General features: G+C 44.6%; 1 protein-coding gene across 1 annotated transcript in view; it reads right to left on the bottom strand.

Moving 5' to 3' along the window:
- Positions 1 to 2,058: 2,058 nt before the first annotated feature.
- The window catches only part of LOC115165677 (centrosomal protein of 162 kDa-like), a 28,802-nt gene continuing 13,011 nt past the window's right edge, over positions 2,059 to 17,849 (bottom strand). The window contains 16 exon segments of the mRNA XM_029718958.1: positions 2,059 to 2,312; positions 2,421 to 2,520; positions 2,601 to 2,638; positions 3,602 to 3,700; positions 3,831 to 3,993; positions 8,040 to 8,482; positions 10,291 to 10,530; positions 10,636 to 10,734; positions 11,065 to 11,225; positions 13,279 to 13,405; positions 13,537 to 13,636; positions 13,717 to 13,829; positions 14,503 to 14,652; positions 15,107 to 15,286; positions 16,998 to 17,192; positions 17,255 to 17,277. Coding sequence (XP_029574818.1) covers positions 2,100 to 2,312; positions 2,421 to 2,520; positions 2,601 to 2,638; positions 3,602 to 3,700; positions 3,831 to 3,993; positions 8,040 to 8,482; positions 10,291 to 10,530; positions 10,636 to 10,734; positions 11,065 to 11,225; positions 13,279 to 13,405; positions 13,537 to 13,636; positions 13,717 to 13,829; positions 14,503 to 14,652; positions 15,107 to 15,286; positions 16,998 to 17,192; positions 17,255 to 17,277 — 2,444 coding nt within the window. The 3' untranslated portion in view covers positions 2,059 to 2,099.

Here is a 17,849-nt window from a genome sequence, read left to right as displayed (position 1 = left end):
GTCCAGTCAAAATATAAACATTTAAATGTTAGTTAACAGAGTTAAATATACATATGTGATATGAGCTACTTTTCTAATCTTTATGTCAACAAGGTTGCCCACGCAGAGCCAGAACTTGTGACGTCACATCTCAACGCTAAACTGGAAGTCCAGCTTCATCAAGTTGATTTGAATGTTTTTTTATTTAACTAGGCAAGTCAGTTAAGAACAAATTCTAATTTACAATGACGGCCTACCACAGCCAAATCCTCCCCTAACCCGGACGATGCTGGGCCAATTGTGCGCCAACCTATGGGACCCCCGATAACGGCCTGTTGTGATACATCCCAGAATCGAACCCGGGTCTGTAGTGATGCAGTGCCTTAGACCGCTGCGCCACTCAGTCCCCCCGTATAGTGGTGGAGGCCTTGCAGGAATCAGTTAAGGGGATGGAGACAACAGAAGAGGCAAGGAGAATTTGATTCAATAACCAAAAAGTACCAGAAAGGCAAGACTCTTCTTTTGGGTTTTCAATTCAACAGCAGTCTGAATGTTGTCCTTGTTCAGTACTAATTGTAGCACATCTGTTAATCACTGTAAACTGTTATATACCTTACTTTTTATATACCATGTGTTGCTCCTGTCAATGCTTTACATACATGTCAAGTTCTCGTCTGCCAAGTCTATAGAAGGTTGTGACTAAATAAATGTATTTAAACGGCAGCTGATTGTGTTCATTATATAACCATTTCAAAGTACCTTGGAACCATGAAATAGAGTAAAGTTCTCTAATTCTGAAGATAAGTGATGAATTGTTTCACTATTATCGGTTTTACAGGATTTTAAGACGTCCTCCAGCAATTTGTTTTTAATTTTCCCTTTTGAAAAGCGATATCCCAAGTATAAATACAGTAAAGTACACACTAAAATACAATGACCAAAATAGTGTTTTTTAGACAGGAGTATTGCATTCAAGGAGTTGGTTTGATGTGACGTCATCAGTCTCCCCCTTGCTTGAGAAAACATTGAGTAGCAATAGAGAACAAAAGAGGAAAGGCCAAACCCCCCATTTGTGCTATGTAATGACTACCTGGACCACCTATTGAGATGTGCCTTTTTTTAAGTAAATTAGTTGAAAAGGAGACTTGAGTAGAACTTTAAAATCCCTGCTGTGTTTGATGCAGTTTCCTTTACAATCCTCTAATTCTAAGGATTAGACCAGGGAAGAACAAACCTAATATTATTATTGTGACACCTGGGCTGGGTTTACAGGAGACACCTGGGCTGGGTTTACAGGAGACACCTGGGCTGGGTTTACAGGAGACACCTGGGCTGGGTTTACAGGAGACACCTGGGCTGGGTTTACAAAATGCTTCACTGCCATGAATAACTACAGCCACTTTTTTCTTGTCAGATGTTATGCTAATACGGCGGCAGGTAGCCTAGTGGTTAGATCGTTGGGCCAGTAACCGAAAGGTTGCTGGATCGAATCCCCAAGCTGACAAGGTAAAAATATGTTGTTCTGCCCCTGAACAAGGCAGTTAACCCACTGTTCCCCGGTAGGCCGTCATTGTAAATAAGAATTTCTTCTTAACTGACTTGCCTGGTTAAATAAAAAAAGAATACATGTTAATAATACATATTTGATGATATGCTAATGTGTTGCAACAACCCACAACTGGAGTCAACAGCAACAATCATCTTGGGGTCAACAGCAACAATCATCTTCTCATTTCAAAATGTATGAATTTGAATAATTAGTCACCTTTCAGATGTTTCATCTTTGTGCTTTACTGAACACACATTACAAATTCAAAACACACACAGGAAAGAATTATACAAAACGTCCTTTATTTTTCTAACATGCATTGACAATGATCAAGTATAAAAATACAAATCTACAAAAATAAATAACCTGATTGTTCAGCACAATGATGGGTTCGCCTAAAGGTTGTGTGAATTGCTTCCAAATCTGCCCTCTCCTCGTCTTCTCCCCTTTATCTGCACTGAATAAAAAAATACTTAACTGAAAAAGTGGAAGCTCATCGTTAGGCTGGCTTTTGCCTGGTCAAGGTGAGGACAGATTTGTAAGTAATTAGAAAGAGCCTATGTCCCATGTTTCAGGTCCTCCAGCTGAAGGGTACAGCTGAAGCCCAGTCCGGAGCAGGGATAACCACTCCCTGTCTCTGAAGTTCTCTCAAGACGTCCAGGATAGAGTCCAGTTCCAGAAGGAAGACCTCCAGCTCCTGGGTCTTTCCCTGAGCCAGCCTCCTCCAACGCTCCACCTCAGACTGCTGCTCAGCCTCCACCACCAGCCGAGTCTGACCTATCACCTGCAGGATGGCACCGTGGGCATACGTGTTATTCAGTGTTCTTTCTGTGGGTGGTGTGTGTATTTACCTGCAGCAGCTCTTTCTTCCTCTCTCTGTGTGTGTGTTCACCTGCTGGAGCTCTTTCTCCCTCTGAGTGTGTCGTAGCTCCATGCTGTGGATCTTTCTCTCCAGGCTAGTGAAGTGTCTGAGCTCTGGGCTGTGGATCTTTCTCTCCAGGCTAGTGAAGTGTCTGAGCTCTGGGCTGTGGATCTTTCTCTCCAGGCTAGTGAAGTGTCTGAGCTCTGGCACTCCTTGGCCTGCTTCAGCTCCTCCAACAGCCTTGTCAGCTAAACAGAGCATTAAAGAGATGAAGCAAGCATTAATGTTGAGCTTTCCCCAGGAAATACAGTCCGGTCCGGATAATAAAGCCATGACTACATAGAGCCATGACTGCATGGAACTCTATTCCACATCAAGTAACTCATGCAAGCATTCTTAACAACACTATCAACAAGGCAGGTCCTACAGGCCCTAGTTTTGTCGCACCTTGACTACGGTTCAATCGTGTGGTCAGGTGCAACCAAAAAGGACTCAGGAAAATTACACTTGGCTCAGAACAGGGCAGCACGGCTGCCCCTTGGATGTACACAGAGAGCTAATATTAATAATATACATGTCAATCTCTCCTGGCCGAAAGTGGAGGAGAGATTGACTTCATCACTGCTTGTATTTATGAGAGGTATTGACATGTTGAACGCACCGAGCTGTCTGTTTGAACTGCTGAACTCGGACACCCCATGCATACCCCACAAGACATGCCACAAGAGGTCTCTTCACAGTCCCCAAGTCCAGAACAGACTATGGGAGGCGCACAGTACTACATAGAGCCATGACTGCATGGAACTCTATTCCACATCAAGTAACTCATGCAAGCAGTAAAATTAGATTAAAAAAATAAAAATAAAAACCTTATGGAACAGCGGGGACTGTGAAGCATCACAAACATTGGCAGACATGCATACACACGATAACATTCACATGGATTTAGTACTGTAGATATGTGGTAGTGGTGGAGTAGGGGCCTGAGGGCACACAGTGTGTTGTGAAATCTGTGAATGTATTGTAATGTTTGAAAATTGTGTTAACTGCCTTAATTTTGCTGAACACCAGGAAGAGTAGCTGCTGGGGATCCATAATAAATACAAATACAAAATACCTTGTGTTGTTTCCTTGACACTTCAAGTACTAGTGTGTTGATGAAGTTGTGAATGTGTGACAGGACAATACATGTTATCTGAATAAACAAGTACCTGGTTCTGTAGGGTGTTCTCCCTCAGCTTGGACCCAGCCAGAGCATCCCTGGTCCCCTGCAGTTCCTTCACCTGGTCACGCAAATGCTGCACCATGATCTGAAGGTTCATAAAAACACACAAACCCGTTTATCCTGTTGATACGTTATACCTGGAACAACTCCACCACCAATAACTTTCAGTTCACATGTGATTTGTCCATTGTGAGCCTTTCCTCCTGCGTGGTCACCTGATTTGTCAGTTCGGCCACTTTAGAGTGGGTGAGGGCGTGGCCGGTAAGCAGGTGCTCCAGCTCCCTCTGATGGTCAGCCCTGAGAGAGGACACCTGCTCTGCTGAATGCTGCTGTACCCTGCAGGACAGGTAGATACAGCACCATGAATCATCTAGCATCCTCTAACCCAGCGCTCCAGAGGGGTAACTACGTTGTTAGCTAGATTTACACAGGGTTTTCTAAAGCTAGCCAGCTTCAGCTAGCTTCACATTCCAGTTCAGGCTTCATCCGTGACGGTGGATATTGTTCGTCCGCCTGCCGCCAACTCTAGCAGGCTTGTAACTGTATATGCATGTCGCACGTGGCTAGCCAAACGCTGAACTCTTCATTGAGACAATGCTGAAACATCAATCCATGGGCGAGTCAGTGCCACATTTTTCATTTACGCAGAGTTCAAAATGAAAGAATTCATCAGGATATGGTGTAAAACAGGGTTTTAGAAGGGTGCTACTAATTACCCCAAACAGGTACCCAAAACAACCCAAAACCACCCAAATGATCAGTTCAGGTTTCGATGTCATTAATGGCTTGGTCGACTGTATTTTGGTGACGCTGATTAGATTTCATATGGTGAGGTCATGAAACAGCCAGGCCAAGCTGCTACTAAACCTCTGCTACCCTTCCCCATTTAACACAACACAGCACGAGACAACTGGTTTCATATTCACTACGACCTACAAACAGTAACACGCACTCACTTTCCCGTTGAACTCGTCATCTTTTTCTCAAATCCACAGGACATAAAAAAAACATAGGAGGTAAGATGGATATAGATTGAGACATGACATGTAGTATTTACATATTTTAGTATAGGCTTTTCATATTAATTTGAAAATCCTGCTCTTCTCAGAAGATTTCTCACAAAAACTAGCATCTCTCTAAAATGTCAACAGAGCACTGAGCAGATACTAAGCTTTTTATTTTCAAAGCCTTTTAATTCAGCTTGTGTAATGCTTGTTTTGTGACCTGCGGAAACAATTATCCTCCTTCAATGAGATTACCTGTGATTAGTATGTAGATCAGTGTGTCCTGTCTGTTGACGCATACAGATGTTGGTACAAGGTGCTGCCAACACCAGATGGCCAGGGACGCTGTCTGCGTTCCGAATGGCAACCTATTCCCTTTAATGTGCACCGCTTTTGACCAGAGCTGTTTTAGGCACTTTTGGGTACTTATGGGGTGATTAGTAGGACCCTTTTAGAAGTGTCTTCTTTATTTTATTATTTATCGTTAATGCCGTCTTTGGTGTGCTTATCAATGCATGAGCACCTTTCCCCCCACTCCTATTGATAAAACTGGCTTCTTGCATGTTCAAGCCTGTCTCAAAATACAACACTGCCCCTTTAAGGCTCTCCTGGACGCATCACCGGGGGCAGGACACCTACAGCACCCGATGTCACAGGAAGGCCAAAAAGATCATCAAGGACATCAACCACCCGAGCCACTGCCTGTTCACCCTGCTACCATCCAGAAGGCAAGGACAGTACAGGTGCACCAAAGTTGGGACCGAGAGACTGAAAAATAGCATCTATCTCAAGGCCATCAGACTGTTAAACAGCCATCACTAGCACAGAGAGGCTGCTGCCTACACACAGACTTGAAATCATTGGCCACTTTAATAAATGGAACACTAGTCACTTTAATGTTGTTTACATATCTTGCATTACTCATCTGATATGTACAGTTGTGGCCAAAAGTTGAGAATGACACAAATATTATTTTTCACAGTCTGCTGCCTCAGTTTGTATGATGGCAATTTGCATATACTCCAGAATGTTATGAAGAGTGATCAGATGAATTGCAATTAATTGCCATGCAAATGAACTGAATCCCCCAAAAAACATTTCCACTGCATTTCAGCCCTGCCACAAAAGGACCAGCTGACATCATGTCAGTGATTCTCTCGTTAACACAGATGTGAGTGTTGATGAGGACAAGGCTGGAGATCACTCTGTCATTCTGATTGAGTTCGAATAACAGACTGGAAGCTTCAAAAGGAGGGTGGTACTTGGAATCATTGTTCTTCCTCTGTCAATCATGGTTACCTGCAAGGAAACAGGTGCCGTCATCATTGCTTTGCACAAAAAGGGCTTCACAGGCAAGGATATTGCTGCCAGTAAGATTGCACCCAAAACAACCAATTATCGGATCATCAAGAACTTCAAGGAGAGCTGTTCAATTGTTGTGAAGGCTTCAGGGTGCCCAAGAAACTCCAGCAAGCGCCAGGACGATCTCCTAAAGTTGATTCAGCTGCGGGATCGGGGCACCACCAGTACAGAGCTTGCTCAGGAATGGCAGCAGGCAGGTGTGAGTGCATCTGCACACACAGTGAGGCAAAGACTTTTGGAGGATGGCCCGGTGTCAAGAAGGGCAGCAAAGAAGCCACTTCTCTCCAGGAAAAACATCAGGGACAGACTGATATTCTGCAAAAGGTACAGGGATTGGACTGCTGAGGACTGGGGTAAAGTCATTTTCTCTGATGAATCCCCTTTCCAATTGTTTTGGGCATCCGGAAAAAAGCTTGTCCGGAGAAGACAAGGTGAGCGCTACCATCAGTCCTGTGTCATGCCAACAGTAAAGCATCCTGAGACCATTCATGTGTGGGGTTGCTTCTCAGCCAAGGGAGTGGGCTCACTCACAATTTTGCCTAAGAACACAGCCATGAATAAAGAATGGTACCAACACATCCTCCGAGAGCACCTTCTCCCAACCATCCAGGAACAGTTTGTTGACGAACAACGCCTTTTCCAGCATGATGGAGCACCTTGCCATAAGGCAAAAGTGATAACTAAGTGCCTCGGGGAACAAAACATCGATATTTTGGGTCCATGGCCAGGAAACTCCTCAGACCTTAATCCCATTGAGAACTTGTGGTCAATTCTCAAGAGGTGGGTGGAAAAACAAAAACCCACAAATTCTGACAAACTCCAAGCATTGATTATGCAAGAATGGGCTGCCATCAGTCAGGATGTGTCCCAGAAGTTAATTGACTGCATGCCAGGGCGGATTGCAAAGGTCTTGAAAAAGAAGGGTCAACACTGCAAATATTGACTCTTTGCATCAACTTCATGTAATTGTCAATAAAAGCCTTTGACACTTATGAAATGCTTGTAATTATACTTCAGTATTCCATAGTAACATCTGACAAAAATGTCTAAAGACACTGAAGCAGCAAACTTTGTGGAAATTAATATTTGTGTCATTCTCAAAACTTTTGGCCACGACTGTATATACTGTATTTTATACCATCTATTGCATCTCGTCTATTTCGCTAGGTCATTGCTCATCCATATATTTATATGTGCATATTCTTATTCCATCCCTTCACTTAGTTTGTGTGTATTAGGTAGTTGTTGTGGAATTGTTAGATTACTTGTTGATATCGCTGCACTGTCGGAACTATAAGCACAAGCATTTCAGCAGGCGGCCTAGTGGTTAGAGCGTTGGACTAGTAACCGTAAGGTTGCATAATCGAATCCCCGAGCTGACAAGGTAAAAATCTGTCGTTCTGCCCCTGAAAAAGGCAGTTCACCCACTGTTCCTAGGCCGTCATTGAAAATAAGAATTTGTTCTTAATTGACTTGACTTGTTAAATAAAGGTAAAATATATCTATATATTTTTGTTTGTTGCTACACTCGCAATGACATCTGCTAACCATGTGTATGTGATTTGGAGGACAGTTGGCCACTCTTGGTAGTCTATAAAATATTGCAACATTACAATTACAACCAAATTATTTTCATGTATTTAGAAAATAATTCCCTTCAGGTCTCGAAAGTAAGGGCGTCCCATCGTCCCTGGGACGATAAAGAATGTCTTCAAAACAGACTCGGGGACGATAGATCCAACAGCTGCACATACAATTTAAAAAGCAATGAGGCAGATGAAACAGATCACACCATTTAGCTTAAAATGTTGATAATGTTTTATTTGTTCATATCATAAGCTCAACAATAAGCTACATAGGAATATTCCAGTATGTCTGTATGGAGGAAACTGTGTTTGTACACAAAGTCCTATAGAAGCTCCATCAATGAACAACATTCTACCAATGAGTCAGGCACCTGTACAACCACTGAACTACCGGAGTCCTTTGTACTGAAAGGTTTTATTGTGGGTCTAAATACAGCATTCAAAATTAGTGTGTGTGTGTGTGTCTACATACCTGCGCAGCTCGGCCTGGGCGGCTGCAGCCTGCAGTACCACCCTCTCCTTGTCCCTCTGCAGCTCCAGCTGCTCCAGACGCAGCCTTAACCCCTCATTCACCTGCAGCACCTCTGAGATGTGGCTCCCAGAGAATGCTGTGGCCTGGTAGTCCTTCTCATCCTGAGTGGGAGGGAAGGTTGCGGTCTCTCCCACCTTGCCTCCCCTCTCCCCTGGGGTAGCCACCAACATGGGTCCTTTGGATCCGGCCGCCTGTTGTCTGGCCTCCCCAGGCCCAACACGGCCATCCGATCTGGGGCCAGGGCCACACAGCATGGTCTTCCTCTCCCTCTCGAGTCTCTCCACGGTGCGGCTCAGCTCCTGGATGCTGCGGGTCTTGGCTGACAGCTCCTGGTTGAGTCTCTCTATCCGGACCCCCAGGGCCGTCTCTGCCTGGGCATGCTCCTGATGAGGTGGCGGATGGTCTCCTGAGGGATCTCCTCCCAGACCTGGACTAAAGCATCCACCAACTCCTGGACAGTCTGTGGTGCAACGTGGCGTTGGTGGATGGAGCGAGACATGATGTCCCAGATGTGCTCAATTGGATTCAGGTCTGGGGAACGGGCGGGCCAGTCCATAGCATCAATGCCTTCCTCTTGCAGGAACTGCTGACACACTCCAGCCACATGAGGTCTAGCATTGTCTTGCATTAGGAGGAACCCAGGGCCAACCGCACCAGTATATGGTCTCACAAGGGGTCTGAGGATCTCATCTCGGTACCTAATGGCAGTCAGGCTACCTAATGGCAGTCAGGCTACTTTGGGGCTGTGCGGCCCCCCCCAAAGAAATGCCACCCCACACCATGACTGACCCACCGCCAAACCGGTCATGCTGGAGGATGTTGCAGGCAGCAGAACGTTCTCCACGGTGTCTCCAGACTGTCACGTCTGTCACATGTGCTCAGTGTGAACCTGCTTTCATCTGTGAAGAGCACAGGGCGCCAGTGGCGAATTTGCCAATCTTGGTGTTCTCTGGCAAATGCCAAACGTCCTGCACAGTGTTAGGCTGTAAACACAACCCCCACCTGTGGACGTCGGGCCCTCATACCACCCTCATGGAGTCTGTTTCTGACCGTTTGAGCAGACATGCACATTTGTGGCCTGCTGGAGGTCATTTTGCAGGGCTCTGGCAGTGCTCCTCCTGCTCCTCCTTGCACAAAGGCGGAGGTAGCGGTCCTGCTGCTGGGTTGTTGCCCTCCTACGGCCTCCTCCACGTCTCCTGATGTACTGGCCTGTCTCCTGGTAGCGCCTCCATGCTCTGGACACTACGCTGACAGACACAGCAAACCTTCTTGCCACAGCTCGCATTGATGTGCCATCCTGGATGAGCTGCACTACCTGAGCCACTTGTGTGGGTTGTAGACTCCGTCTCATGCTACCACTAGAGTGAAAGCACCGCCAGCATTCAAAAGTGACCAAAACATCAGCCAGGAAGCATAGGAACTAAGAAGTGGTCTGTGGTTACCACCTGCAGAACCACATCTTTATTGGGGGTGTCTTGCTAATTGCCTATAATTTCCACCGGTTGTCTATTCCATTTGCACAACAGCATGTGAAATTTATTGTCAATCAGTGTTGCTTCCTAAGTGGACAGTTTGATTTCACAGAAGTGTGATTGACTTGGAGTTACATTGTGTTGTTTAAGTGTTCCCTTTATTTTTTTGAGCAGTATATTTCCATTTCCATAGAATTTATTGGTCTCAACACATTTCCTGAGAAAAAGCTTTTTTCCCCCGTGCAGTTTTGGTCTAATGAAACATTACATTAAGACTAATGACATCATACATTTGGAAATGAAAACAAATATTATACAGAGGAGGATGAATCACTGACATCCCCAAGGTCTCCATCGCGAGCTTCAAACAGAACTGTCAATTCAAGTGTTGTGTTGTACAAGGCTGTTGGACCTTGCCCTCTGACCCCTCTCTAAAAAGACATGAAGAGAACTGGGGGAACATCACCCTGTTCTTATCTTTCCTTTGTGTGAGAGAGGACATTCAGAGTGTTTTGTGTTGAAAATTAACATCTTCAGGTAGTTCTAAGTGGCAGTTTGAAGCGGTTGTGTTTACAGCAAGGCCATGTATGTCGGAGAAAGTCATTGTAAGTATGTGTAGAGTGCTAATTGGTACAGGACTATGAGGCCTAGTGACAGGGAATGGTAACAGCGTTGTATGAGTACATAACAGTACCACTCAGCTGAGAGTATGAACAGACCTTAATCCGCTGGTACTGCTGTTCCATGGCTCGGAGGCTGCGTTTGGCCTCGTCGTCACGGCTCTCTAGCTCCACCTCCAGCCTCTGGATGCGCCGCTCCAATAGGGCCCTGGTCTGAGTGGGCGGGGAGCTCTTGGCCCCTCCATCCTCATCCACTGCAGGTGCGTTGGCTGCAGCGAAGATGAGCGCTGGGAGGGAGTTAAGGTTCCTCTGTCTGAGAGTCTTCTCCATCTCCTTCACCTGGGAGAGAGGGGGAACAGAAATATGGCATGAGTCATGAGAGAAAGGAGAGGTATGCCGCTATTCAGGGATACATGCACAGGAAATATTTGTCAACTGACTCACCTGTCATTCTAGGTCCTGTATCCTCTTAGCGTCTCCAGCTCACTCTTTAGTCTTACTCTGATTGGCTCTTTTCCCCACCTCCATCTTCAGCTTTTCCACCTGATTGGAGGAACAAATGTTTCATTCAAAATACTGACCTACAGGAAATGACAGTAATACAATACACACTCAAATAAGGTTGAGTTGGTCCTACCCGCTCTGTGCGCTTGGGTCCTACCCGCTCTGTGCGCTTGGGTCCTACCCGCTCTGTGCGCTTGGGTCCTACCCGCTCTGTGCGCTTGGGTCCTACCCGCTCTGTGCGCTTGGGTCCTACCCGCTCTGTGCGCTTGGGTCCTACCCGCTCTGAGTGTTGGTCCTACCTGCTCTGTGCGCTTGGGTCCTACCCGCTCTGTGCGCTTGGGTCCTACCCGCTCTGAGTGTTGGTCCTACCTGCTCTGTGAGTTTGTGTGTGTCTGCGGTGGCAGCCCTCAGTCTGGCAGAGTCTCTGTCCAGCAGTTCCTGGTTCTCAGCATACCACTGGAGCCTCTTCAGAACACACACCTCCTCCTTATGCCTGTCCTCTGCCACCTGCAGCTCAAAGCTCTTATCCCCTGGCAGAGACAAGGACAATACAGACCACAGTAGAGGTCAACCGATTATGATTTTTCAACGCCGATACCGATAATTGGAGGACCAAAACACCCCGATGCCGATTAATAGGCCGATTGTAATAATGACAATTACTGCAATACTGAATGAACACTTATTTTAACTTAATACATAAATACTATCAATTTAGCCTCAAATAAATAATGTAACATGTTCAATTTGGTTTAAATAATGCAAAAACAAAGTGTTGGAGAAGAAAGTAAAAGTGCAATATGTGCCATGTAAAAAAGCTAACGTATAAGTTCCTTGCTCAGAACATGAGAACATATGAAAGCTGGTGGTTCCTTTTAACATGAGTCTTCAATATTCCCAGGTAAGAAGTTTTAGGTTGTAGTTATTATAGGAATTATAGGACTATTTCTCTCTATACCATTTGTATTTCATATACCTTTGACTATTGGATGTTCTTATAGGCACTTTAGTATTGCCAGTGTAACAGTATAGCTTCCATCCCTCTCCTCGCTCCTACCTGGGCTCGAACCAGGAACACATCGACAACAGCCACCCTTGAAGCAGCGTTACCCATGTAGAGCAAGGGGAACAACTACTCCAAGTCTCAGAGCGAGTGACGTTTGAAACGCTATTAGCGCGCACCCGCTAACTAGCTAGCCATTTCACATGGGTTACACCAGCCTAATCTTGGGAGTTGATAAGCTTGAAGTCATAAACAGCTCAATGCTTGAAGAATTGTGAAGAGCTGCTGGCAAAACGCACGAAGGTGCTGTTTGAATGAATGCTTACGAGCCTGCTGCTGCCTACCATCGCTCAGTCAGACTGCTCTATCAAATCATAGACTTAATTATAACATAATAACACACAGAAATACGAGCCTTTGGTCATTAATATGGTCGAATCTGGAAACTATAATTTCGAAAACGAAACGTTTATTATTTCAGTGAAATACGGAACTGTTCCGTATTTTATCTAACGGGTGGCATCCCTAAGTCTAAATATTCCTGTTTCATTGCACAACCTTCAATGTTATGTCATAATTATGTACAATTCTGGCAAATTAATTACGGCCTTTGTTAGGAATAAATGTACTTCACACAGTCCACAATGAGCCAGGCGGCCCAAACTGCTGTATATACCCTGACTGCTTGCACGGAACGCTAGAGAAGTGACACAAATTCATGTTAGCAGGCAATATTAACTAAATATGCAGGTTTAAAAATATATACTTGTGTATTGATTTTAAAGAAAGGCATTGATGTTTATGGTTAGGTACATTGGTGCAACGACAGTGCTTTTTTCGCAAATGCGCTTGTTAAATCATCACCCGTTTGTCGAAGTAGGCTGTGATTCGATGAGAAATGAACAGGCACCGCATCGATTATATGCAACGCAGGACACGTTAGATAAACTAGTATTATCATCAACCATGTGTAGTTAACTAGTGATTATGTTAAGATTGATAGTTTTTTATAAGATAAGTTTAACGCTAGCTAGCAACTTACCTTGGCTTCTTGCTGCCCTCATGTAACAGGTAGTCAGCCTGCCATGCAGGCTCCTCGTGGAGTGCAATGTAAGGCAGGTGGTTAGAGCGTTGGACTAGTAACCGGAAGGTTGCAAAAACGATTCCCCGAATCCCCCCTGAACAAGGCAGTTAACCCCCGTTCCTAGGCCGTCATTGAAAATAAGAATGTGTTCTTAATCTGCCTTGCCTAGTTAAATAAAGGTGTAAAAAAATATATATAAAAATAAAATTAAAAAAAGATCGGCAAATCGGTGGCCAAAAATACCGATTTCCGATTGTTATGAAAACTTGAAATTGCCACTAATTAATCGGCCATTCCGATTAATCGGTCGACCTCTAGACCACAGCATGTCAGAGCTCCACTTGACTGTCAACCACAACAATGGGATGTTTTAACGAAGGTTTAAAACACACGTCTGTAAAAGTCACTGGATTTGAAACAGGGAACATTGTCCTTTGGGAGTAGAAACAAGAGGTTTGATTCCACAGTCAAGCCTCCATGTCTCTCACACACTAACCTGAGGTGTAGACAAACTGCGCTTTGGCCAGGTCTCTCTCTTTCCTCATCATTTGAAGGTCCACCTCCAGGGCCTGTTTCTCCTGCTTCAGCCTGTGGGTCTCCTCCACCAGGCTCTCTTCAGTCCTCTGCTCGCACGCACACGGTCGAAGGTAAGACTGGTCCTTCCCTTTTAAGATTAGTTGATTGTTTCATCTTCAAAGCAACATCTAGGCCTTCCTTTTAGAGGTGGTTGTGTGACATGACTCTGACCACTCACCTGTGCTGCCTGCATCTGGCACCGCAGCTGTGTGATGCGCTGAATATGGGCCACACTGCCTACATTACCCACAGTCCTCGGCGAGTTGCTCATCCGCTCCCTGGGCATAAATAAGTGTCAGTGTTAACATTCAATGACGTGGATAGGTATGTGTCTGTGCATATGTATGTGTCAACTCACTTGGTAAGGGCCAGTTCGTTTAGCAGCCTCTGGTTCTCTGTGAACATGGCCTCTTCATTGAGTTTACCCTGAGCCTGAAGAGCCTTCATCTGCAGGAACAACTTCTCATTCTCCTGTTACACACACACACACACACACACACACACACACACACACACACACACACACACACACACACACACACACAAACCGCAAGGAGAGAGAGAGAGAAAATCACATTAAGTGTCTCAACTATAGGCCCATCTGGGTAAATTAGTTTGATCAGAAATACCTGTTCTACGCATTTAACCTACATCAAATCAAACCAGAAAGGAATATGACTAGAAGCTGTGAGATGAGGGAATGCATTCAGCATGCCTAATTAAGAACTTGTACAGTTCCACCTTGGTGGTGTGTGTGTACTGTAGCCACTCTGATTCTAGGAGCTCGGCTGTAGGCACCGTAATTATGAAAGGTTCTGACAGTGTTGCTAAGCTGCTCACAATCTGGAGGAAAAAAGGCTAACTGTACTGCCTGCTACAAACCCACACACCCTCCTGGAATTAAGTCAGTGAACAGAGGAATTACATTACCCTGAACAGTGGCCTGTATATATAACCTCCGCAGTCGCAAAGACTCCGGGTAATTGGGATGGATTCAAAGTCAATGAGTCACCGCCAGCCTGGCGCTGAACAAATGCAGTACAATTAAGTCTTGTTTCCTTAAAACACAGACTGGAAGAGAAAAGACCAAGAGAGACGGCCAAACAATCAGAGTAGACAGAGACAAACAGACGTGTGTACGGACCTGCTGGTATCCCTGGATGATGGTCTCCTGTTCCTTCACCTCTTTCTCTATCAGTCTGAGTTTGTCTTCAGTGAGGGGGTCCAAGGGCCCGTCCAGACCGAGACCCAACCGGCCCTTCTTCCTGCTGTTGGCCTCCTCTGTACTGTGCAGCTGAAACACAAGGGACAAGACTCACAAGTACACATCACAAATAACACACGAGTGATGTATGCATCTACTACAGTTTTGAGTTCACAAAATACAGTTTGAGCTAATTTAACTGGCCTTCAGTGAATGGCAGAGATATCTTAGATAACATGCTATTTTTTTATGGAATGTTTTAATCAGCTGGGTTCTTCACAACTGCTTTTTTCCAATAGCTTGAATAACAGTATTACAAAAGTCAGACACACAAAGCAGCTAAATAAAATGAGCAGTGCCATAGCAACAGCAGTGCTGGCGTAGGGGTTTTAAAATGTTCCAACAGTCATGGAGAACATGTTATTTTCTGTTACAATAGAAGGATGTAGGAAGTCACAGGTGGTCAAACATATGGATCTATACTTTTTAGAGACATGACTGTCCATGTGAATGTAATAGTGTGTGAGTGTGTGAGTCCCTCTACCTTGCTCTGCAGGAGGTAGTTCTCCTGTCTCAGTGAGCTGAGCTCTGTGTCGTGCTGCAGCAGTAGCTCATCCTCTCTGGTGTGGAGCTCTCTCTCCCTCTGGGCTAGCTGTGGTCTCAGCCTGGACACTAGGGGGCTCTCCTCCACCTCCCCAGACCTGCCCTCCTCCCTGGGCACACTCTGACAGAGGGTAACGCATGGTTAGAGTCTTTATAATGGATAGTTGCTAGCACTTCAACGTGTATTGAAGGCCATAATATTGGCCTAATTGTTAATTGCACAAACGAAATTAGGCACCAAGAATGCAAAAATGTTTGACTGCTATAGTCACCCAGGTATGGACACACACACTACCAGGGATGCAAACTGCTGAGGGCCCAAAAAGGTGACACTTATTTTTGCACTGAAACACACAAAACATCCCTGCTAGGGGGAACTGCAGGTTTTAACTAATTAAACAACAAATAATATGATCTACATCACCAGTCTCTGTGTGTAAAATAAAGTGGTTAATGTGAACCTAACTCACAGCTAAAAAATGTAAAGAAAGCAATCCAATGTTATTTGTTGCCTCGTCTTTACTGCAAATGACACTCAAGTTGAGAAAAAAAACAATACCCAAATATTGCAGTTATCCTTGATAGCCTTTATAATAGAATGCTTGTGACCACACACAAATATTGCACTTGGGGGAAAAAACCAAAGTAAAGTAGAAAGTAGAATGAAATAAACAGCCATTCTATTTTTGCTCTATTATAGTGGCCACTATAGATATTGATCAAGTGCACAAGGCTACATGTGTGCAAAAATAACGTTCACTGAGTAAAAAAAATTATAATCCCCTCACACACACGTTACTGTCAGGTTAAACACAACAAAAACAATATCTTTGGGCTACACTGCACATTATGACATTGTACACTTCCTGCCTGTGGACATCTGTTCTACAATGTGCCAGTAAAAGTGAGAAAGAGGGAAAGTGTGTGGTGTTCCTTTCACCTCTATAGTGGCATCCAGTTTAAGCCAGGCCCAGCTCCAGCAACACTTGATCCCTGAATCCACTTGTTTAACAAGCAGCGCCTCATTTACACCTAATTCTCTCATTCTAAAAATGTACCACATACTGTAGAGGGAAAACATTAGTTAACAGATAGTGGTTAGTTCGTTAGCTAGTTAAAATGTCTCACAGATTGCCAGGGTCCAGTAAGCAACTAACGCGTTATAACTTGAACTGCAAGGAATTGTATACCAGTTAATAGTATAGCGAATTGGTTAGGTTACTAATGTTAGCTCATCTGATGTTCTGACTTTATTAGCAAGCTAAGTTTCACACCATGAACTAAATTATTTGATCAGATAAGTTGGCTCATGTTGCTCAACATTTCTCTGTCTAGCTAACAAAGAATTTGATCCAGCTAACAAGATACTTAATGCTAATACTTGTTCCACCACACTTTCTCCCTCACTTCAAACTTTCAAAATACCAGTCGTTTTTCAGTTACATCTCATGAAGTACGCTTCATCACCTTCTCACCCCCGTCTCCATGGTCAGGCTTCTCACCTAAAGTTCACCTCTTTGTTATCGTTCATCGGATCTACACGAATCATGTAGGTCACTTACTTTGGATTCAAAAGGGCGAATTTCGCCGAAAGGTGACTAATTTGCATCCCTGAGACTACATAAGATCCAAACTGAAATCAGTCCGACTTATGATAGAGCAAGGAGCAATCAGCTGGGTTGGACAACTCAACAAAGTAGAAGTCACACCCCTATCATATGACCAGGTGAAAGGAGAAAAACGTCATACTTATCTGAAAAGAAATTGCAGCACACTGATGAACAAACTTGATGCACCACAGACTGAAAAACTACTCCAGTATGTTGACTTACTTTCCTCTCTAATGGACGCTCATTCTCCTGAGTCTGGCTGGCTTCCTGTTGACCTTTGGTTTCCCAGGAGACAGTGTGACTGGTATCCTGGTGACCTCTCGTCTTCATCTGATGTTGCTGCTGGAGGAAGGCAGCAAAGGACTGAACCTCCGCCACCAGCTCACTGCTCACCCTCAGAACCACCACAGTCTGGACCTAAAGAACAACCACACATCAACATTTAGCCAACATTAAGGCAGCGAAGGACTGACACCCACCTTCAGACCACCACAGGCTGGACCTGGTAGGAGTACAACCACACAGCAACATTAGTCTGGATCAGGAGTACAACCACACAGCAACATTAGTCTGGATCAGGAGTACAACCACACAGCAACATTAGTCTGGATCAGGAGTACAACCACACAGCAACATGTGGTAAATGTTAGTATTATGTATTAAACTGTAGTACTGTTATGTGCTATACTACTTAGATATAGTTCTAACTCTGATACAACTAGAGGTCGACCGATTAATCGGAATGGCCGATTAATTAGGGCCGATTTCAAGGTTTTAAAAACAATCGGTAATCTGCATTTTTGGACACCGATCATGGCCGATTACATTGCACTCCACGAGGAGACTGCGTGGCAGGCTGACTACCTGTTACGCGAGTGCAGCAAGGAGCCAAGGTAAGGTGCTAGCTAGCATTAAACTTATCTTATAAAAAACATTCTTAACTTTTTATGGATAGGGGGCAGTATTTTCACGGCCGGATAAAAAACGTACCCGATTTAATCTGATTATTACTCCTGCCCAGAAACTAGAATATGCTTCGAAGTACGGTAATGGAATATTTTGAATTTTTTTGTC

Source organism: Salmo trutta, chromosome 3 (assembly GCF_901001165.1).
Source record: "Salmo trutta chromosome 3, fSalTru1.1, whole genome shotgun sequence".
In the NCBI taxonomy this organism is placed as follows: Eukaryota; Metazoa; Chordata; class Actinopteri; order Salmoniformes; family Salmonidae; genus Salmo; species Salmo trutta.
Note: the sequence above shows the minus strand (reverse complement) of the source record. Positions and strands in the feature narration are given on the sequence as shown.